Here is a 25,025-nt window from a genome sequence, read left to right on the forward strand (position 1 = left end):
ATATGGCTTCAATCCGAGGAGGGCTTCTACAACCGCTCCGAGGCATGCTCCGATTTTTGGGGAAAACGCAGTATAGTCTATACAGAGTCTTTAAAGGGAACCAGTATGATGTCCAGATAGGTGCCCACATTGTTTGTTGTATTCTGAAACGATGTAGCGTTTCTGAGAAAATACCTTTATGATGCTGCTGGAAATGGGCAGAACAGTTATGGGGGCGGGCCTTGCAGGCTTCTCCCCACTCAGATCAGCTAGATTGCCAGGCCTCTGGCTCGTGCATAGGGAGAGACCTGTCAATCTAACCAATCCAAGTTGGGAGAAGCTGGAAAGGCCCGGCCCCATGACTCTTCTCCCTGTTCCCGACTCCTTATTAAAACATGTCTTCTGTTAAATGTCTCAGCATTTCAGAACACAGCATACATCCCTATAATGTGGGTGCCTGTCCAGACTTCATGCTGCTCATGATCTGGGCAACATGAACCCAGCGACAGCTTCCACTTAAGTAATTTTTTTTTTTCGATATTCCTTAAAAAATGCATTTAATTGGTTTCCTAATTTACACCTGCAAGTAATTTGCAGTTTTGTTGCTGATTTTTGACTCAATTTTACATACAGCAAATCATCTATAAGGGCACCTGGACATAGCGGGGATCTCCACCAAAAATACAGATGGAGATCCACTGATAGCTGGATGGCACCTGGATGAAATAATGCCTAGTTCAGGTGCCAGCGATCAGCAGAGATCCACCTGTGGTTGCTGAAGAGTTGCATTGTGTATGAGGGCCCTAAAGCAGCAAAACAATTGGCACAGGTGAGTGAAGCCTAATTGTAATAGTCGTTTTCCTATTAAATCACCCCTGAACAGACTTGTGTTCCAGTGCTACATCGAGCAAGCATAAATTATGCTCAGTCCTGGGCAGCTGGTTTGCTGCATGTCTCTACCTGCCAGGGAGTGAGTAATACTGTATGCTCCACACTTACTGCTCTCTGCTAGGAGAAAACTAATATAGTAGGAACTCCACTGACAGATCTCCTTAAGGCCGGATTCACATGAGGGTGAGCATATTTGTGTGTGTTTCTATAGAATGAGCATAGCATATTTGCATTAGCATTGGCGTATTTTACTGTACTTTTTTTCACGCACTGGTTTTGCGCAATTGTGTGTGCCAAAAACGCACCAATATTCTTAGCCATTTCAATGGTCAATTAATATAATGTGCAGGAAAATAGAGCATGTCGGGTTTTTTTTGCCCAAATGAATTGAACACACCACATAAACACGTGAGCAAACCCATGGAAATCAATGGGTTCTATTTTCTGTGTATTTCACAGTCCATGTCAAAAAACACCTGTGTGTATAGCCGAATTGGCTATAATGAGCCTATGTTCTGTCTGTGAAATGGATCTGTTTGAACAGACTCTTAATGTGGATTTACACAGAAAGGCCATCAGTAGTTAAAGTCCCGGAATATCCCTTTAATTATTTTATTAGCACACTGTCCTATCAAAAATATTTGGACATCCCTATCAGTAGGATGGATCGTGTCTTACTAGCATGTCACATGTCCTAAACCAGGGGTCCCCAACTCCTGTCCTCGGGGACCACCAACAGGTCATGTTTTCAGGATATCCTATGGTAAGAACAGCTGTAGCAATGTCTGAGGCACTGACGATAATTACATCACCTGTGCAGCACTGAGGAAATCCTGAAAATATGGCCTGTTGGTGGTCCCTGAGGACTGGAGTTGGGGAACACTGTCCTAAACCATGCTACATAAGATGCTCACTTTTGGACATGTCAGCCATAGTTTGTGAAGGGAACTCCATGCTATTAGATAAGCAGTTTATTCTGCTACACACAAGCCGTCCATCATGAAACGCAATGCATCGGCCTGTCTACAATGGTGCAAGGAGCATCGTCATTGGACAGTAGAGCAGTGGAAGAATGTTTTATGGAGTGAAAAATCCCTCTACTCCATCTTCAAATCAGATGGCTGTACCTGCGCATGGAGGATAGCGGAAGTTCTATTGTAGTCTGGGTATGCTTTATGTGGCATGGTCTCAGTACGGAGGTTTACCCTGAGCTTCTAGACAATAAGGGGCTGCCAACAATGTGGTAATACTCTGGGAATGGTCAGCAATACTTCCAGCAAGTAAACGCGCCTTGTCACAAATCCAATGCTGTTAATGTTTGTTTGAGGATATGGATGTTCCACGATTGTACTGGCTTGCACAGAGTACGACCTGAACCCTACTGAGCATCTTTGGGACAAACTGGAACATCAGGTCAGGAAATAGGATCAACGTCCATCTTCTTTAAGAGAACTTGCCAGACATTTGCAGGATGAATGGAAGGAAATATTATTTGTGATTCTTGCTCACCCATCTATTTACTTTTGGTAGAATAGTGTATAGCTCACACACATTCCACAGCACTGTACAGAGATTGTCATCACTCAGATTGGTACCTGTCCCCATTGGGGATCACAACCTAAGTCCCAAATTAACCTATTTATTGAGTGCAAGAGGAAACCAGAGGAAATCCATAGAAAACACAAAGAACATAGGAACTCCATGCAGATGCTGCCACTGGTTGGATTTGAACCCAGGGCAACAATGTTGATCACTAAGCCACCGTGTTGCCTATTCAAGGCCTATTTATTAGCTTAAATGAGTTTTCCACGGAAATACTATTGATGACCTATCATCAGGATAGGTCATCAATAGTTGATCGGCCGGGTTCCTACACTCAGGAACTGACCAATCATCTGTGTGGGTGCATGCTGTTAGCAACGCAATAACACAGAGGTCAGAGCGGAAGCCTCCTCGCCGACCTCCGTGTAGTGGTCGGCGCTTGTAACTGCAAGCACGGCTCTCATTGAAATCAATAAGAGCTGTGCCTGCAGTTACAAGCGTTGGCTACTACTTGGAATGTCGACGCGGAGACTTTCACTCAAAATACACAGAGGCCGGAGCGGATGTCTCCATGCCGACCTCCAATGTAGTGGCCGGTGCTTATAACTGCAGGTGCGGCTCCCATTGATTTTAATGAGAGCCGTGATTGCAGTTACAAGTGCCGGCCACTACACGGAGGTCGGCGTGGAGGCTCCCGCTCTGACCTTTGTGTCACTGCAGCACTGACAGCATGCGCCCACACAGCTGATTGGTCGAGGCCCTGAGCGGCGGACCCCGGACGATCAACTATTGATGACCTATTCTGATGATTGGTCATCAATAGTATTTCTATGACAAACCCCTTTAAAAAGTGTTATGGCAGACCTTGTGCTGTCCTGGTATTATGGAATTCACATTCATGTGTATGGTTTTTCTGAAATCCTACATTTCTTCTGTAGCAGTCATAGCTTTCCCTGGAAAAATCAGCTGATTGCCAAGGGTGCCGAGATCAAGACCTAGGGTGATCAACTGTTCGTTCTGGTGGAGGCTGTGCCTCTTGTCACAACTAGTGATGAGCGAGCATACTCTCTAAGGGCAATTGCTTGAGCAAGCATTGCCCTTAGCGAGTACCTGCCCGCTCAAGAGAAAAGGTTCAGCTGCTGGTGGGGGAGAGCGCGGAGGAACGGAGGGGAGATCTCTCTCTCCTTCTCTTTCCCCCACCCCCCCCCCCCCCCCGCTCCCCCTGCTCACTGCCGCAACTCACCTGTCACCCTCGCCGGCAGCCGAACCTTTTCTCATGAGCGGGCAGGTACTCGCTAAGGGCAATGCTCGCTCATCTCTAGTCACAACCCTTTTAAGGGCCCTTTTACAGGGGGCGATAAATCATTCAGATTCCACAACCAGCATTCAGTGTAAATGCATGCCCCGACTAAATGATGAATCGTTCAACGGTCAGTTTGTGCATGCAGAAAACTGAAAGACTTATTAGCCCGTGTAAACAGGCAGTCATTCATCAATAAACAACTGCCTGTTTACCATGAATGGAGGTGAAAAGACCAGAATGATCCCGAGCTCGCTTTGCCTCCATTCACGGAGTGCTGATCATTCCTGTGTAAAAGCACAGGATCAAATATTGCTGGGATGACCTGTTGGGCATCTGTGCCCAACAGGTTGTCCAATATAAAAGAGCCCTAACTACTAAACAAATGGGAACGCTTGGATTAGTTATTGATGCAGTAAAGATAAGCAACTGCCCGCCAGATGCATCTGATGACATTTTCTCACATCAATATGCCCAGGCAGACTAAAAGCCATCCTGTCTCCATAGACATTGGGTTGTCTGCATACAAGTGAAATCAACAAGATCCACTGAGAAACATCAAGAGTATGTCCACACAAAGAGTAAATGCTGTGGATTTTGCATAGTGGACTTACCTGCGAAAAATCCCCATTATACGCCTTACAAGCTATGTCAATGAGATTTCCACAAACCTCATCATCTACATGGTGCAGAAAAAATTGGTGCAGTATCCACAGCAGAATTAACATGTGCGACGAATAAATCCGCAACATCAATTGTTTGCTGTTGATTTCCAGCATGGAATTTACCTCTTTCAGTGAGTGGGGTGAATTCTGTGGAGAGTCCACAGCAATGTCCACAAATTGGCATGGAATTGTGACTTGTGTGGCCATAGCCTAAGGAACGATCCACACTGGATGTGATTTTACACCATAAACAAATCCACCACAAAATCCATATATATCCTGTTTCCCTGAAAATAAGCCCTAGCATTATTTTTTTTTAGGATTTTTAAGTCTCCAGCATGATTTTTCAGGATTTTTGAGGATGCTTGAAATATAAACCCTACTACAAAAATAATCCCTAGTTACAATTGATAAAAAAGGCAATTTAAATAGTGTCCAGGCAGCTATACATGTAAATAAGTAAAATCTTTTGGAGCAAAAATTAATATAAGACCCTGTCTTATTTTCGGGGAAACAAGGTATTAGATATGGATTTTGCTGTCAATTTCACTCCTAATTCTGTGACAAAACTGCATCCAAATCCACATTAAAATCTGCATGCAAACCTTTCATAAGGAGGAGCTGGAAGTGTAATAGGAGGCAGCGCTGACATTAATCTCAATAGTCGTGACGTGGGGTATTACAATTGCTCCCCTGACCATCTATCACAATGTCCAGCTGCTGTACTGATTAGCTGGGGCCTGTTGATTAACTACTGATATCCTATCCTGATGGTTCATCACTAGTTAAAGTCCCTGGAATACCCCTTTAAATACTTCTAGATAACTTCTTGTACAAATCTGGCAGAAAAAAAAATGTGACACACTGCATTGGATGATGTATATAAGGCATCATTCTCCCATAGTACATTGCTTCTAAAGATTAGCTATAGGCAACTACTGACAGAGCATGGTATAGTTTCACATGGGGTCCCTGTACATAGTATCCAACCTACTGAGACATCAGTCAATATACATGAAATTAACCCTATATTTATTTAAAGGGACAGCTATTGTCGGTGGCTGTCATCACTCTGGCTGCCTGCTCCTTTTATAGCTGCCTATATGCCTGATAAGAATGGGGTAGCCTATAGGACTCCAACTTTCAGACGAGCTGTCAGGACACAGTTGTGTGAGGATCCCTTACTTACTTAGCAGACGAGTTCGCATCGGTTTCAAGGCTCCTCCCTCTCGCTGGAGAGGCGGGCAGCGGGGAGCCTGGAAACGGCCCAGATGAGTTGAAGGATTGATACAAATGTATCAGAGTGAGTTGCGCTCTTCTCCTGACTGCAGACAGCGAGGAGACCGGGACCGGGAGGAGGTTCTACCCCAGGATCCGAGCACACAGCTACTCCGAGGCTTCATGCTGCACCCACTCAACTCTCATGGCAAGGGATCCTGGCAGCAGCATGGCACAGCGGGGCTCCAATAAACTTTGCAGCCTGCTGGCGCTGCTCTGTGCCAGCCTGGCGGTGGAGGCGCAGTATAATGGAGAGAAAGGCATCTCTATCCCGGACCATGGTTACTGCCAACCTATCTCCATCCCCCTCTGCACGGATATCGCTTACAACCAGACTATTATGCCCAATCTGCTAGGGCACACTAACCAGGAGGATGCTGGGCTGGAGGTGCACCAATTCTACCCGCTGGTAAAGGTTCAGTGCTCCCCAGAGCTGAGGTTCTTCCTTTGCTCCATGTATGCGCCAGTGTGCACGGTGCTGGAGCAGGCGCTGCCCCCATGCAGGTCCCTATGTGAGAGGGCAAGGCAAGGCTGCGAGGCTCTAATGAATAAGTTCGGCTTCCAGTGGCCTGAGAGTCTGCGCTGTGAGAAGTTCCCAGTGAATGGGGCAGGGGAGCTGTGTGTGGGGCAAAATACCTCAGACAAGGGCACCCCTACACCAGCTGTGCCAGTGTTGTGGACCAGCAACCCTAACATCAGATCACCCCACAGGGACAAATTCACCTGCCCCCGGGCACTAAAGGTGCCAGCTTATGTCAACTATCACTTCTTGGGGGAAAAGGACTGTGGTGCTCCTTGTGAGGCTGGCAAAGTGCATGGGCTAATGTATTTTGCACCAGAGGAATTGCGCTTCTCCCGCATATGGATAGGAATATGGTCAGTACTTTGTTGTGCATCCACCCTCTTCACTGTTCTGACTTACCTGGTGGACATGAAACGCTTCAGCTATCCTGAAAGGCCCATCATCTTCCTCTCTGGGTGCTACACCATGGTGGCTATAGCCTACATTGCTGGTTTCCTTCTAGAAGACAAAGTAGTGTGCAATGAGAGGTTCTCGGAGGATGGCTACAAGACAGTGGTCCAGGGCACCAAGAAAGAGGGCTGCACCTTCCTCTTCATGATGCTTTACTTCTTCAGCATGGCCAGTTCTATCTGGTGGGTCATACTCTCACTCACTTGGTTTTTAGCAGCTGGCATGAAATGGGGACATGAAGCCATAGAAGCCAATTCTCAATACTTCCACTTGGCAGCTTGGGCAGTGCCAGCTATCAAAACCATCACGATCTTGGCTGTGGGGCAAGTGGATGGAGATATTCTCAGTGGGGTTTGCTTTGTTGGAATAAACAATGTGGATGCCCTGCGAGGATTTGTCTTGGCCCCACTTTTTGTTTACTTGTTCATTGGCACTTCATTCCTTCTGGCCGGTTTTGTGTCCCTTTTTAGGATCAGAACCATTATGAAACATGATGGCACCAAAACTGAAAAGTTGGAGAAGCTAATGGTGAGGATAGGCATCTTCAGTGTCCTGTACACCGTTCCGGCCACTATTGTCATTGCTTGTTATTTTTATGAACAGGCTTTTAGGGAACAGTGGGAGAAAAGTTGGGTCAGCCAAAGTTGCAAGACATATGCTGTCCAATGCCCCAGTACCAATCACCCGCCCATGACACCGGATTTTACTGTCTTCATGATCAAATATCTCATGACCTTAATTGTAGGAATAACCTCTGGTTTTTGGATCTGGTCTGGCAAAACTCTTAATTCCTGGAGAAAGTTTTATACAAGACTCACCAACAGCAAACAAGGAGAAACAACAGTGTGATGCCCAATTCCAACCCTCCTGACTTGTACACTGTATATGTTTTGTTGTAAATAACAAACCTGTAACATTTTGTAAGTATATTTTGTATTTAAATGACAACAGATCATACCTTTTTTAATGTAGGATGTTCTAACTATTGGTGGGTTCTAAGGCTGCTGGGTTCTTAATGGGAAACCATTTCTTTGTCTTTTGCAAAGCCATCTACTTGGAGAAAATAAGGAAAAAATGCTTTATTTTTGTGGGGGTGGGAGTGGGGGTGGGTCTTTAAGAATAAGGACTTTGATAGCACTTGTAAGCAGCTTCTTATCTAGCTTAATAAGATACCTCTCTGCCTCAGCTCACTACCCCACCAGTTGAGAGACCTTTGGCCTTCTCCAGACACAAGAATATGTTTTTTTATTTACTTTTACTTTGGTAACAAGTTGGTTTCACCACAGTAACAATCCCAACTTTAGTCATTAAAGCTCGAAATGACAATGAACAGCTTATTGAATGTATTTCTTTGTAATGACAATATTTTTTTTTCAAGACCTTACAACAAGGCTTTTAAGAAAAAAAAATTCCACAAAAAATTTGGCCTATTTTTTTAAAAGAAGCAGTGATATAAGACTAATGGAAAAATACAAGCCTGAATAGGATGCATTGGGTATGCATTAAATAACTTGCTTGATTGTTGTATTCAACATAGAAAAGAGGGTTGCGAACCAGATTTTCTTGTGGGGGTAAATTTCCATATAAGCACTTGTGTTCTGGATCAGACCATCCAACTAGGGCTTCTCCCTATTGATTCATTCACTGCAGCCTGGAAGTTGAGTCTTTTGTTGAATGCACTCTTAGACCCGCCTTTGTTAACCTTGTCAACCCCTGCTACAAATCTGCTTGGAATATCAACGGATTGATTTAACTAGATAATTGCCATTGCGGGCCTAATTAATTGTGCAGGGGGTAAATTAAGAGTATGTGGAGCCAGATAACATTAGTCTAAAACAATGTATTATTTAGACTTCTTCTCCCTTTCTCTTTAGCAGTGTGCTAATGGTAACAGGGTGTGGAGCAAATTTGCCATGGAGTGAATGCAATTTTGCTTTGTTAGTGGTTAAAAGCTTGTGCTTTAAATCTGCTAAGACTATACAGAGCAGCCAATAAGTCAACAGAATTTTTTTTTAATTCCATAGTTTTTTTTTGCTCCATCTTTAAAGTAAGCTAAATGATTATAATTTTTTGCTATTTTCTGACATAGAACTGGGGTGATTCATCAGTTTTATATTTGCTTTCTTGAATTAAAAAAAATGCTTTAGGATGATATTGTTCAACTTTCTCACTTCATTTCCCGATATGTTCTTTTTTTAATTTATCACACAGAGCTGATGTCATGCTGTATTGGTCTCCAAATTTCAACAAGTATTTCTGATTTAATTCTTTACTATCCTCTCTCTATTTGTATATTTTCATGCCCTGAAGAAAAAATGCAATGTGTTTTTTTTTCTTTGAAAGTATAGTATTTTTTTTTTGTTTGCTTTCAAAAGATCATTTATATTTATAGAGAAATAGTTTATATATACATATATCATTTTTAATTTCTTTGCAATAAAAACAGAATCAAGGACTGGTTCTTTTGCATTATTTTATCAGAAGCTTTCACGTAAGCATAAGTTATTTCTGAGAAATGTGACAGATTTGGTAATTTTAAAAAAAAGCAGCAAATAGCAAAAACTTTTTAGAAATTGTATGTTTTGCTATAGTTTGTATAATTGGACTTAAAAAACCTATATATATATATATATATATATATATATATATATATATATATATATATATATATAGTCACCTCTCATTGTACTGCTGTCAATAAGACAGTCACTCTGCCCCGCCTTCTGAAAAATAGGAAAAGAATATATATTGAATGTAAGAGATGCTTTAAATTAATTTCATGTGTGCATATATAAAAATGCGTGTAAAATATAACATAATGGCCTGTGTGTATATATATATATATATATATATATATATATATATATATATATATATATATATACACACACACATGTATATGTAAATGTGACTCCCAGCATAACTTATTTTACTGACTCTGGACTGTTTTATCAATGTAGAATCATTCGGGAATCTTGCAATGGCAGGAATCTGACCTTTCTGATGCGTATGTCTATCACTTTGTGCATACGTAACATCTTTTAGTCACCAAATCTGTCTGGGGTATGTGTCCAGAATATTCTTCACCACAGCGACCAGGAGGGACTACTGCGCCTCAGGCTAATGGGATTTTCAGGAGGCCCAAGTCTTGACAGAAAGGTTAGCTGTCCATCATATCAGTCAGTATAATAAACTATGCTAGTGATCATGTTGGAAGTGTAGCTGTCAGTTTCTCACTGAGTTTCCCATCCTGTGCCCAAGGCTTTAAAAATCTCTGTAGTTGACAGCTTGTCCTCTATATATTATTATGTGTTGTAGTTCTGTAGAAACTTTACATTCTGTGCAAACTGCTGTAAGAAATTACAGTGCAACATTCATATATAAACATGCAAATATCCAAAAAGTTTTAGCCTTTTTTGGATATGTTTTTTTTTTTTCAAACGTTTTTCCATTTATAACTAGGTGGTCTCAGGGATCACAAAGGCACCATAGTCTATGATTACTTGTGAGAATTTTGTTTTCTAGTTGCAAAACAAAACAAAATGCATTCAGTATTTTTCAATATACAGTATCTTGAAGTTAAAAATAGTTTATTGTATATATTTTTAAATTTGATACAGCAACAAACAAACAATGGTGATGATGATGGTTTAAGGTTATATACTGAAGTTGTATATCTGCAAGTTATTATTACGTAGCTTTTTAGATTTTAGTGCATTTTATGCACGTTTCGGGAAATCAGCAATGTTTTGTGTTGTGTGCGAGCAATGATTGCATTTCTTTTATTCTATATTTTAAGAGCAGTAAGTAGTCTAGTAAGTTTATTGCGTGGAGTTGGGAATTTGATATTATTACGATTATGTTTTTCAGCGGATATTATGACCTTGTTTTGTGCTGATGATTGAAAAAAATTATAGACTATTTCACAATATGTAGGAAAATCCACTTAAGTCGGACCCAAATTAATTGCCCTATATATGACCTGTTTGACTATTAATCCATAATTTGCAAGGCTGTTTCACAGCATCCACCTTAAAGATGCTTTCTGCTTTTGATAAATTCTACTTGTTATAACAGTCCCTTGACAATAAGATGATCAGAAAGTGTCTCCCTGCAAAGACCCCCAGTGATCAGCTGTGATCTGTGGAGAAACCTGGCAGTTAGTGTTCAGTTTCCCTGCAGCGCCACCACAGAGGAAATTTAAGTATTACACAGGGTCTATTCATATCAATGACTTGTCTGTTTAATATAGGTCTGGTCCTTGAGAGAGACGCTGTTTGTAACTACTCTTCACTATAGCAAAGAGAAGAGGATACTGAACAGAGGACCTCCCCTTTAAGAACCCACAATTCCCTAATAGAGTGTATAATAACCATATATATATATATTTATATATATATATATATATATATTTATATATATATGTGTGTGTGTGTGTGTGTATATATATATATGTTGCAAAATTAAGAGTTAATTATTTTCTTTCTATAATTTTTATTGTGTAACATACAACAGAATTGTGAAATCCTGTTTTTATGTGCACTAGTTTTCATAAAGTTGCAAATCCTTCTCATTTAGATTTTCTGGGATCTAGACTATATCAATACTAGACTGTGCCGTTAAAGCTGTCCTCAAAAAATGACCTATTATATAAATTACATTTTTGTGTTAAATATTTTTGCAACACTCATCTCACTAACGTCACAGGCAGGATTACACTGAAAGGTAACACCTATATGTAGACAACACAGGATCCACCATTCATAATAGATGATAAGCTGAGACTATCTACCTCTTCTCCACAAAATGACCTATGCACAGGTCACAGAACATGCCTAGAATAATCTCCCATACAAGTCTTGTCCATTGTGGGTATGGCCCATGAAGCTGCTGTAATGCATATATCTAAATGCTGTGAAATTAAGCTCAGGGCAGATGCCCACCCCCATAGTCACATACAGACAGCAGAATAAAAAAATCTACAGCAAATAAAAGCGGATTAGAAAAATTGAATATGTATCAATATTTGGTTTTAATCAGTAAAAAAGAAAATATAGGTGATACAGTCCCATTGAGGGTTGATTTGCAGCTCTAAATCTTTGTTTCTTAACAAATGCTTTAATGAATTAATTATAGGAAAATCTAATTATTATATCTTTGAGCACTATATTTATAGTTTTAAATGAAAGAGAATGTGTCATCCGAAAAGTACGTATTGTGTAAGTGAGCATATTTTTTAAATACTCATTCAGATTTTGGGGGATTTAAAAAAAATCTGCAATCTTTTTTTAAAAATTCCTAAAAATACTGCTACTAAAAGCACCTTTAGACAGGGGCTATTATTGCCCAAATTATTGCTGTAAGCAATGAATTGGGGTGATAATAGTCCCATGTACACGCCGCCACCGACAGGGCACTGTGCAAGAAATCGCTTACTACTAAAAACCAAACGCCTATTGGCCCGTGTAAAAAGGCCGTTTGTTTACTGTATATGGAGGCTGGTGGGCTGGAACGATCTCTAGCCCACTTTGCCTCCATTCACAGAATGATTATCACTCCTGTGTAAAGCACAGGAGCTATAGTTGGGCTATAGGGCATGGGACAGCTGTCAGTCGCTTATGTACCTGACAGCCGTCCTGTGTAAGGGTAACTTTAGTCTATTTAGACTGACACTTCCTGTTCTGTAGAGATCACTTCTCAGCAGTCATTTCATTATAATCACATTCAGAATTGCAACGAAAGGTAACATCTCTATGTAAATAACGCATGATCCACCATTCAAAGTAGGTGATAGTCACAGCTCACCTCCTCCCCTTCCGTGCACAATAACCTCTGCATAGGTCACATAACACGTCTAGAACACTCTTTCATGATAGTTAATGGGTCAGGTCCCGTCCATTGTGTTCGTGGCCCACAAGGCTGCTGTAAATCATATCTCTTAAGGGCTGTTAACTGTAGGTCAGGCAAGGTGGCAACTCCCCATAGTCATGTACAGAAAATAGAATAAAAAACTACAGTCGGAAAACAAAAACATCAGAACATGAAAAATATACCAGTATTTGGTTGTAATTGGTAAAATAATTTAGGTGATACTTTCCCTTTAAGATTAAACGCTTTCGGTATGTTTTTAGATTTTGCAATCAATGTTATTTTTTTTTGCTTCAATTTACCTCCAATACAAAATGCAAGAACTTTGTAAATAGTCTTGATTGAAGATCTCCTACCATTTTGTGTATACAGCTCCCATTCGAGAGCTATGTGTCTCCGGGCAGGGGCGTAACTATAGAGGGTGCAGGGGATGCGGTTGCACCCGGGCCCAGGAGCCTTAGGGGGCCCATAAGGCCTCTGTTCTCCATATAGGGAGCCCAGTACTATGAATAAAGCATTATAGTTGGGGTCCCTGTTACAGGTTTTGCATTGGGGCCCAGGAGCTTCAAGTTATGTCTCTGCGCAGCATGGTTTAGGTATGGGTACGGGTACAGATACAGATAGAGGGGGGGCCCCAGCTCACCTTTTGCATCAGGGCTCCTGAGCCTTTAGTTACGCCCCCGTCTCCAGGGATACAGAAATCAAACATTGTAATAGAAGAGAGTGATGTGTTTACACAGTGGGGAATATGTATTAAGAGCAGCACTTCAAGTATTATTTCCCCAGCACTCAATATGCTTCATATATAGAGGTGCACTCCTCTTCATACATTAGGCGCTTCTTGGCACCTCCGTGTGCCTACAGAAAAATGTACGCCATGTCTCACCTGGCATATATTTCTGGTATAATTTACGGCAGTTTCTGGCTTAATTATACATAAATGTGTCAGTTTGGGATGGCTACACCCATCTTGACAAGCCATACCTTCTTTTTCAGATAGTGGACAGCAGTGCAAGTGCCAAAAGTCACAGTTTTTGTGCCAAATTTTATGATTTTTTTTTTTAATACCAGAAACTGGCATTTTTTACGCATATCCCTAGTGTTTATTTATGGTCTGCCTATTAGAAGGTAGTATTCCTGCAAGTCAATGACCTATTAACAGAACAGACCTTATCAAAGTGACTGGGAATATAAATCAAAATCTTCTAAAGAAGGGAAAGCTAACCATTATGGACAGCTGTTTTGGGGGGTTTGCCTCCCTCATTAGTGAAGTTTGCTGGGTCAGAGGTCTATGACTTTGGTCAAGAGTAGAGATGAGCGAACCTACTCGTTTCAAGTAATTACTCGATCGAGCACCGCGATTTTCGAGTACTTCCGTACTCGGGTGAAAAGATTTGGGGGGCGCCGGGGGGTAGCAGCGGGGAACAGGGGGGAGCCCTCTCTCTCTCCCTCTCCCCCCCACTTCCCGCTGTAACCCCCCACTCACCCACGGCGCCCCCCGAATCTTTTCGCCCGAGTACGGAAGTACTCGAAAATCGCGGCGCTCGGGCGAAAAAGGGGCCTGGCCGAGTACGCTCGCTCATCTCTAGTCAAGAGGGATGAAGTCTCTCCCTCAAAAGGTCAGACATTGACTTGCAGGAATGCTGCCTTCTAATAGGTGGCGCTGTAGAGTCATTGTTTCATCTTCCATTTGCATACATATCCCAGAGGAGCATGCATGGCCTTATAAGTCTCTTCACACCTTCTGGATGCTCTCCCTAAGTAGAAACTCCACTCCTGTTGACCCTCCTTATAGTCTGTAATCCTAGAGACAGAAATGTTTGCAAAGAAACTGTATGTATAAAAGAGTAGGAGATTTTTTTAATACATTATTTGCTAAGTTGCTACATTTTTTATTTAAGATGTATTGGAGCTTTTAATTACTTATATTACAATACATTTTATATATTGCATATACCAGCTGTATAGTCGTTAACTTAATTATATTAGCAGTAGTAGCGCGGGGTCGTCCATACGTGATTGGATATTGTGGCCCAGTGCAAGGATAATGACGATAGAGCTTATAAGACTGGCTTTTGGGTGTTTCTTGCAATTAGAGGTGTTCAGTTTTGACCAAGAAGATTAATTTTCCAGCATTTTCCAAATATTTTCTTATAAAAAAGGAAAGAAATGGAACCCCCTACTGTGCTGCCAGAGGCACAAGCACAGCGGGGAGCTACAAAGGTGTTTCTGAGACATCTTATTATATATGGTTGGCTTAGGCTATGTTCACAGCGCACATTCACTGTATGTGCTGCAAAATTCATCGGCAGTGTATGTCAAATGTATCCGTGGACCCCCATTCAGCACATGTCCTTTTGGCCTCCTTCGGCTACAATACGTTGATATATATATTTTTTGGCTGTATAGGAGAGTGTAGTCAAGTACGCTTTTCTATGCAGCAACATCATGCATAAAATATATACAAAGAAGGGAGATGGAGCAATACTTCTGCAGCACCACCTATTGGAAGGCAGCATTTCTGCCAGTCAATGTGTTCCAATAGGTGGCGCTGCAGAGGTATTGTTCCATCTCCCTTATTTGCATATTACCCAGAGGAGCATGGATGGCCTTATAAGTCTCCTCACTCATTCACCTTCTCCCTAAGGGTGACTACCCACTACAGTTATTTTTCACTACGAAATTCGCAGCATTTTTTTTCTCCAGGGGTCTATGGGACTTTTTAATGTTAAAATCGCGATCGCGCAAAATTGCAATTTACCGCATATTAGGGGATATAACATCCTTACCTTCCTTGATTGTTGAGAGATCCACTCCGGTCAGGTCCTCCATTAGTCCCACGTCACCTCCATTGTGATTAGTTGAATCCTCTGGTGCGTTATGTGTGGACTAGTAGTGACTATTTCTAGTCATTCCTATTAGAGCTGCAAAATAAGTCTCCTAAGAATGAACAGAGATTAGAGATGAGCGAGCACGCTCGGATAAGGCAGTTACTCGAGCGAGCATCGCTCTTCTCGAGTAACTGCATTCTCGTCCGAGCAGGCTCGGGGGTGGGGGGTGGGGAGTTAGAGTTCTCTCTCTCTTCCCCCCCTCCCCCGAGCCTGCTCGGACGAGAATGCAGTTACTCGAGAAGAGCGATGATCGCTCAAGTAACTGCCTTATCCGAGCGTGCTCGCTCATCTCTAATAGAGACAGTAACGTCCGTTCTGCTGGAGGATCTGGCTAGTCACTCCACGGGTCACAAAGTACATCGGGACATTGCACTAATGAAGGGATTGAAAAGTATGTTAAATCTCCCATTAAGCTTTGTATGCTAATTGCACCCTGGAGAGCAATAAGACGTTTGCCTGGCAAGGCCCCTTAACATGGTAGACTATGGACATCGTATGTTTATATCCTCCCAATGTATACCTCCAACAGTAGACTGGAACAAAAGGAGCTTTGAAAAATATAGGGCACATTTATGGAAGGTTTTTCTCCTTTTGCACTGGCCACAGAACTTTTTTAAAAGTGGGTGGAGCTTGTCATGAGGGGTGTGGCCTCCATGGACAGACAGATATATGCGTAATTTAAACCAGAAGATTCTGTCTAAGCACATGGACCTACTGGGGATGCGCTGAATACATGAAAAGGCCTGTGCCCCTTCATGTTCTCCGTATAGGGAAACTGTACTAAGCCCGCCATATCTCAGCCCTAGTGGAGTTGCAATACCAGACAGGTGTGGTGCTGTTTTTGGAAGAAACCAGCTATGTTTTGCAATTATCTACTGCAGCATGTAAAGGCTCAAAACAATCCCCTCGTCAGATAACGGGGTCCTTTATACATTGGAAAATGCTCCTTTGAAATTTTATCTTCTGGGTGGCTGAATTCCCAGAGGGGAAGAACCTGGCAGAAATTGTTAGATCTATACTACCTATCCATGTAGGAAGCTTTGTTCTGGTACCGTATCTATGCATTATGCTTGTTTTTGTTGCTGCATTTATATACTCATCTTGCATATGTTACTGTTTATGTTATCATGAAAATATACATAAACCATGTATCTGAGGCCAGAAATTGTGCACTTTGTGCTGGGTGCACCACAGTCTTTTCCCCACTGTCATGTGATACATACTAAACAAATGGCCAGTGCGTGCCTATGTGAGTAGATAGATTCACATATCCTATAGGTTAAAATCAACCAACTGCTCGCAGTGTTTTTGGCACTGAAAAAGCTTGGCAAGAAATGCACCTAAGGCTGCTTTCACACGGGTGCAAAATTGCATGATTTTCTCGGCGCTACAAACCGCATGTATGTGAAGCCCATGCTTTCCCATGGGTTCCTTTACTTTAGTGATGTTTTGTATGCTATTATCTTGGCATGCTCTATATTGCTGCGATTTGCTTTTTTTTGTAGCCTGTTTTACTATGGAGCCTTCGTTTCTGTTGCATAGCAATGCAAGAAATGCAATGTGACGTTAACATTAGAAAATAAGCCCTACTCCGAGAATAAACCCTCACTGCACCCCCCAAAAAAAATAAAGGAACACTTACCTAAAAGGCTTGCGCTGGGTCCTCCCACTGCTCTCCTATGCTCCGCGTCCTGCAGTCCTTGTTCGCCCACAGAAGATCACTTCCTGGTTGCGGGATTCATAAATCCCGCCTCCAGGAAGCAATGGCTCTCATTGGTTCGCAAGTGCTGCTCATTCAACCAATGCAGCACTGGAGGAACCAATGCGCTGGCTGTAATTGGTTCATCCAGCCCTGCATTGATTGGCTCAGTAGCGCTCAGGAACAATAGAGCCACCGCTTCCTGGATTTATGAATCCCGCAACCAGGAAGTGACGTTCTGTGGGCAAACGAGGACTGCAGAATGCGTGGTAGAGCTCCGGAGAGCAGTGGGATGACCCGGCCTGAGCCTTTTTAGATAAGTAGTTTTTATTTTTTTGAGTACAGCTAGGGCTTATTTTCGGGTTAGGGCTTAACGTTCTTGTGCACAATTTTATCACTGGCAGCAGCGATAGGATTCATGATTTTTCACAAGAAAACGCATAGCTGATGCTGCAAAATCGCAGGGACAAAGCTGCGGTAGTGCTGCGATTTTGTACCGGTGATATTGCTGTCGCCTGTGTGAAAGACGCCGAATAAATCCGACCTAAATGAGTGTTTTTGAGGTCTCATGCAATGTTTGGTGGCATTCTTATGATAAAAACAGGCTATAATTTTCCATAACATTAGTAGGAAATAACTTAATTGTAGCACGTTATGCACTTTACACAGCTATTGCAAAACAGTAGTGATGTCGCTCAGGGCTATACCACTTCTGAAGTGTCAGCGTACCCTCGGGGGTTCTTAGAGTGTTTGTTTTACAGTGACAAGGATCCAGCATTTACACAATGTACAATACAATAACTGGTCACACCAGACTGAGCACCTGCACACAGCCAGGACGCTGCATGAACCACACATTAAAGGGACACCAAAAACACAGCAAAAAGTTGAAAAACATTTTTGCATTTTCTCCCTTAAAACCCGCTTACATAAGGCAGAATGAAGAACTGCAAAGAGCGGCTCCTGTTCTGGGAGACTTAATGCGACTATGGCTCATTTTTATTGGTGCATGTGACATCATTTTTCTCCGGAAGTCCTCATTTAGAGAAGGGGTTCTCCTTTCTGTGCTGTGTTGCAATAGGAGACCAAGGAGGCTTATTCAAAATCTGCACTGGATTTTTCTGCATGGGTTCTGCGGATATAACATAGTAACATAGTAACATAGTTCGTTAGGCCGAATGAAGACAATGTCCATCTAGTCCAACCTGTCTATCCTCCTATGTTGATCCAGAGGAAGGCAAAAAACCCCAAGAGCAGAAGCCAATTAGCCCTTTTTGGGGAAAAAATTCCTTCCCGACTCCCTAATGGCAATTAGACTGTTCCCTGGATCAACCCCTAATAGTTCCTACCTGCCTGATATGCAGTTGTAGACATGACAGTGGTCCCAGGGGTGTAGTAAGGGTCACAGGCAGGGATTCTGATGGAGGGTCTTTCAAGTCTGGAGACAGTCCATGTAGGTCCCAGAGGTTAAAGGGTATTGGGCATGATGGGCCCTGTTGCAGGTTCACATGCAGGAGGCCCTTAGCTGGGGATGTTATCTATGAACCACACTTTCTCCATGCTCAAACCTTCTTGACCAGGTTGGATGGAGCTGGCAGGCGTTGAGGAGGAAGTGGATTATGTGCAGCTTTGGTATATACAGATAACGCCGAAACTTCAGTTCACAGGTTGATGATTAGAACGCTGATAACTGGACTAGTTTTCAGGAACACCAATATTAATTACTGTCAGGCGCTACCGCCAGAGTTTGGGCGCTAATGCTCACCTGTGCAGAGTGATCTGACACATAGGCTCCTCTCACACACGAAGACCTCTTGTTGAGTGTGCATTTCCAGGTGAGCATGTGTTTTTATATCTCATGTACAGCCGCACGTCTCCACTTCTTCCCTGCATAATAGTCTAGTACCAATCAATATTCAAAAAACACATAAACACTAGAGCAAGGTAAAATGAGTTCAATTACATTACTTGGCCACTAGGTGCCAGGCTCATTACTTAAAAACAAAACTGTTGCAAATATAAACATTAAAATGTCACTACTTAGGTAAGCTATGGGAGTACCCCACTACATATACGCCGATCTGCATGCTGGCTATGAACTCCCATTGTAAATAGCTTGGAGACAAGGACAGAAACAGAGAGCTGGTGAGTGGGAGGGACACCCTATATCGGTCGGGCGTGAATACCCGGCCAATATACGCACGTCTGAATAAGCCCTAAAACTGCAAACCTTTTTTCTATGCAAGATTTCTAGAAGATTGTTCCTGGAACTGCACACAGGAAATGCTTTGTGCGAGATGTTGTGCTTTTATCATTTACTACTAGGTTTTATGCTGCTTTATCCTAGAGGAGAACTCCAAATGTCAAAAGGTAAGAATCGGGTCAGGGTCAAACCGGCGCTCAGGGGATCCTTCTATGGGCCTAGACTCTGACACAAGAATTGGCCCCAAAAGTCCAGCAGTAGATATTTGGAGGTGACTCTGGAGCAATCACTTACCACTAGGGTCTATTGCGTATGAGGTGATCACAAATAACCTATTTGATCTTACTGATGATCCCTTCTTTATGTACAATAGCAACAAGTATTATGATGTAATTAGTAATGGACATCACATGTTCTGTATAGATAGTGGATGGACCTCAGAATTGTCCAAGGAACCTCAACACTGAAACAAGGGCACTTTATCTATGAAAGTGTGACGGAAATTTCCATTGAAAGTGGTCAAGTTTTCTTTAATGTATCTCATGAACTCAGAGGCGTTACTAAAGGCTCAGGGGCCCTGATGCAAAAGGTGAGCTGGGGCCCCTCCTCTATCTGTATCTGTACCCGTACCCATACCTAAACCACGCTGCACAGAGACATAACTTGAAGCTTCTGGGCCCCAATGCAAAACCTGTAACAGGGCCCCCAACTATAATGCTTTATTCATAGTACTGGGCTCCCTATATGGTGAAGAGAGGCCTTATGGGCTCCCTAAGGCTCCTGGGCCCGGGTGCAACCGCATCCCCTGCACCCTCTATAGTTACGCCCCTGACTGAACTCTTTTCTCACAATGCTGATTGTGCTAGATAAAAAATAGATCTTTTATGTAAATTATTTTCAAATTAACCAAAAGGAAGTCAAAACAAAACTACTAACATACAATGGTAGAGACAAGTGTCTATTAGTAAGCAGAAGTGCATATTATAAATGAGATTGTCCTCAGTAAGAGAAACCAAGTAATCTTGTAGATATGATAGCTTTTAATGGCTAACAAAAATACATGATGTTGTTGCAAGCTTTCGGACCTCACAGGGTCCCCTAAGCAAGAGTAATTTGCACTTAAAACAATACCAAACAAGATGAACAGAGAAGTAAATACTTAATTAGTCCACTGGTAAAGAATGTGACAGTTTTATGATCTCTAAATTGGTGTTAGGGGGTCACAGAGAAAAAAAAACTCATAAAGGAGGAGAGTGACCTCTGCTTGTGTCAGTGAGGAATAGCAATAGCCCACCGCACCTGGTATTCCCGGGCAGTTTCCCATCCAAGTACTAATCAGGCCTGACCCTGCTTAGCTTTTGATATCAGACAAGATTGGGCATGTTCAGAAATAACAGTCAATTCACACTGCTTTTGCAGTGTACGTTAGAGGTATACGTCAGAAGGATTTTCTGATGGATGACTGACACATTCTACTGTAATACCAAACAGTTACATACAGTATGTCTCTCAATAGACTCCAATGTTAAAAAAAATAAATAAAAACAAACATATCCATTGTGATATACTTTTTTTCTGCGGGATGCCAGTGCTATATCCTAAAAGCAAAAACATCCAACAGCACTCATAGAAACATTTTATATCTGAAGTAGAATTGCATAACTTTTTTTAATTTTTACGAACTGCATAGAAATGCAAGGTATTTAGTGCACGTTTACATCAAAACAAGCGGACCCATCTGCTACGTCAAAGCGACCTTTGCTTAGATTGAATCTACTCTGACAGATCCACCTCTCTTTGGGCCTAAGCTTCCAAATGCATTCAGAGAAAGTAGGATCCGGCTATGTATTTTAAATTAAAGGCTTAGGACAGATGATAAAATAGGGTGCAGGAGAGATATGGAGGCAGCTACTCCTCCACAAATGCAAATACAAGAAAAAGCTCTGTACTTACTACAAGCAAGTGCATGGGTGCACATATGCAGTGACCAACAGATTAGCGCAGCCTGCAATATTCCATAGAACAAAAAAAAGGTATGCCAGTGCAATAGAGGACTAAAAGACATTATTTTGACCTCCGTTGGGTAAATAAAGGACCTGACACATGGAAATAGGGTACAGGAAATACAGTGGGAATGTAGCCTAAAAGTGTTAGCCTGACATAGCTAACCCCTTGTAAGATGGCCTATTAGCCTATGTTGATCTGATTGGATTCTCTTCCTTTTAGCTAGAATTAAGGGGAACCTGTCACCAGGAAAATCAATTTTAGGCTGCCTCCCTAGCGCTAAGCAGTCCAGATCAACCATGGCACACTTGCTTTTACTAAAAAAAAAAACTTTCTGAATTTTTGGAAATTCTTTTATTGATGCAAATGATTAGCCTTGAGTCAAGGCGTGCCGAGAGCTCTCTGAATCTGTGCATGACTGCTCACACACTACCTCTCCTCCCTCTGGCCACCACTCTAGTGTCCATACATGAGCGCATTCAGCGCTGAGGTCTCGCACATGCGCTGTGCACCACTGCTGCCGAAAGTAGATTTTCCTGGTGACAGGATCCCTTTAACAATTTGGTAACATGCAGCTTTCAACCTTTAAGGTCTACAGGCATCCATTGCAAATGAACAATGGTTCCTCCAGAGTTAGCAGATGATGGTGGAGGCTCCTGGCACTGGGACCCACAACAATCAGCATGTTTCCTGGGGATCCTATACAATAGAGCCTTACTTTAAATGAGTTTCTGAGAGTACACCGTAATACTTTTTAAAATTTGTCATATCCCTTGCATCTTCTCAAAAATAGAAGCCCGCAGCACCCACTGATTGGCAGAAAAAACTCCCAATTGGGAGGAACCTCTTTAAAACAACCAAAAAAAATGCAACAGCCACAGAAGGTTGTGAACTAGCAACCTCAACGTCATCCAAAATATGTAGATATGGCAGCATATAAAGGTGCAACTAATTATTCAACTTAAAACAGAAACTTTATTGATCCATGTAGCCAATTCAGGCAACGTTTCGGCTTCACATTGGCCTTTATCAAGCCTAAAAACAATGGTAACATCATCGTAAATAAAAATGTATACAGACAATGACATATCTCACAATACAACTGTTAAAAACACATCTATGAAAACAAAATGTACGCATAAAACCACATACCCTCAGCAGGTAATGTACATACCATTTGACCAGACAAGAGATCCATGCTGAAAATGGCCAACAGTCACTTCTGTTCATATATATAGGGTATGGAGACACCGCCCCCATCTTGAACTCCACCCACTCCTCAATGTAGGCCAAAGAGTGGATCCAAAAGCTGTCCATCATAATTAAGAAGCCCCAGGCCATACAATATCAAGTTACCTGATTGGGGAACAGGGATTTCTCATTATCCTGTGTCAATGTTGACCCGGAACAGGAACCCACAATAGGTATCTGCCCCCTGTTGACATCACTTCACCTCATAGGTCACATGGCCCACGTTGCTATGCAACGCATCATCACATGATCCCCACTACGGCATGTGACTGGGCGTTACTCATTCCCAATCCGTGGACCGCCCATTGAAACCTGCTAGATGGGGTGCTGCACTAAACTGCATAGCGCATCACAGCGTCACGTGACTTGCATCACTATACGACGCACTATAAGTGACCCACGAATAACCAGAAAAGGAGAGATCACACAAAAGGTTATAGTATACGTATAGATGAGAAGTCAATCGGAGTGAAATCAGGGAAAGAGAACACCAGTCGTGAATCATTTGGTCTCAAAGAAAAGGCATATAATGGTACTCCAAATTCATCCCCTTGGGGGTCAGGGTATCCAACTCGTGGATCCACCTGAGTTCTTTTCTTTTCAATTGTAATTCACGGTCACCCCCACGAATGTTTTGGGGAACATGGTCTATAATACAAAACCGGAGTTGACTTATTTTGTGCTTCATTTCCGCAAAATGTTTAGGAACAGGTAATACAATGTTGTTGTTACGGATTATACTCTTATGTTTTGTTATACGCGTTCTCACCTCTTGGGTCGTTTTGCCCACGCAGCCTTTGCCACATGGGCACACAATCCGATAAACTGCATAAGCAGTGGTACAAGTAAATCGATTCTTGATCCTATACCGTCGACCTGTAAGCGGGTGATAAAAGCTGTCGCCTTTCAGCATATTTCCGCAGCAAGCACAACTGCAACATGGGAAATTTCCTACTCTAGGGGGGGGCCAAAGTAGTCTGTCTGAGTCCTGTAGAGGGAGTTGGTAACGGTCTGAACAGTTTATCTTTCAAATTCATAGGTCTTCGATAGGCCATAATGGGTCTGTCAATAAACTCAGGGATGGCCTCCCCTGCTGTCGTCAATAGAGGCCAATGTCTGTTAACAATAGCTCGTATCTTATTGCTAGCAACACTGAAGGTAGACACCAACGGGATTCTTTTATTGGAACGTGATTTGACCCGAGGTCCAGACAAAGTCAATGATTCACGTTGTATAGACCTGACCCTCTGTAATGTGTTCGTAAGTAATGTAGGGGGATAGCCTCTAGTCAAAAATGTATCTGCCATCTGTTTCAGCCGTGTATCCACATGGACATCGGTTATGCGCCGTACCCTCAATAATTAACTGTACGGCAGTGATTCTATCCGGATGAAAGCTGTCAAAACGGAGTAGACCATTTCTATCCGTAGGTTTTGTAAATAGGTCTGTGGCCAGTCTATCACCTCGTTTATACACCAACAGGTCCAAAAACTGGATACTTTCAGAGGAAGAGACAAGAGTCAATTGCAACTTAGGATTAATGGTATTCAATTCTGTTTGAAATTCCTGCAATCTTGCGGGTGTATCATCCCAGATGATGAAAATATCATCTATGTACCGCAGCCATATATCCCTTGCATCTTGGTCATCTTGGATATCACCACATTCTGTTGTAAACACAGGACAAGCAAGGAAGAGGGAGCGGTTAGGAGCGCCGCTGGGGGAGCACATCGAAACTTTTTTGAAATTGTTGCTGGGCATCACTATTAAAAACAGTGTTAATTCTTCAGTTAGATAACGGATGCTACTTCTATTGTGGTGCCAGATAAAATAGTGCTGCTATTAGAATTAATTAGTATTCTTTAGAGGAAACCTCGGTAGCTCAATATACAGTATAGCATAAAAGTTTTAGACAAGTGTGAAAAAATTCTACAAAGAAAAAATAGAAGTGTTAGTAATTTATTTTTGTCAAAACAAAAATACAGAGTGATTGAACAAAAAAGAAATATGAATCATATCAATATTTGGTATGACCGCCCTTTGTCTTCACAACAGCACCAATTCTTCTAGGTTCACATGCACACAGTCAGGGATTTTGTAGGATTATAGTCATGTGAATGATTAATCACTTATACCAAACAGATGATAATGATCATCAGTTTCAAATGTAGGTTGAAGTAGCTATTAACTGAAACAGAAACAGCTGTGTAGGAGGCTTAAAATTGTGCAAAGAACAGGCAATCACTGCTACAAAGGTGAGGTTGTGGAAGACATTTTCATATCACAAATCATGGCAAGTTTTAGCACAGTAGTAAGGCACAAGGTAGTTATACTGCATCAGCAAGGTTTCTCCCATGCAAAGATTTAAAAGCAGACTGGGGGTTCACGGTCTTTTGAAGAAGCGCAAAGAATTGGGCGATGCTGAGGATCGTAGAAACAGTGGTCGACCAAGGAAACTCAGTGCAGCAGGTGGAAGATACA

At 42.1% G+C, this 25,025-nt stretch overlaps 1 protein-coding gene across 1 annotated transcript; it reads left to right on the forward strand.

Annotated features, from left to right (window-relative positions):
- Nucleotides 1-5,644: 5,644 nt before the first annotated feature.
- FZD1 (frizzled class receptor 1) lies at nucleotides 5,645-9,077 on the forward strand. The gene has a single exon (XM_066585725.1). The coding sequence runs from the start codon at nucleotides 5,801-5,803 to the stop codon at nucleotides 7,475-7,477; it is 1,677 nt and encodes a 558-aa protein (XP_066441822.1). The 5' UTR covers nucleotides 5,645-5,800; the 3' UTR covers nucleotides 7,478-9,077.
- The last annotated feature ends 15,948 nt before the right edge of the window (nucleotides 9,078-25,025 follow it).

Source organism: Eleutherodactylus coqui, chromosome 12, assembly GCF_035609145.1.
Source record: "Eleutherodactylus coqui strain aEleCoq1 chromosome 12, aEleCoq1.hap1, whole genome shotgun sequence".
Taxonomy (NCBI): domain Eukaryota; kingdom Metazoa; phylum Chordata; class Amphibia; order Anura; family Eleutherodactylidae; genus Eleutherodactylus; species Eleutherodactylus coqui.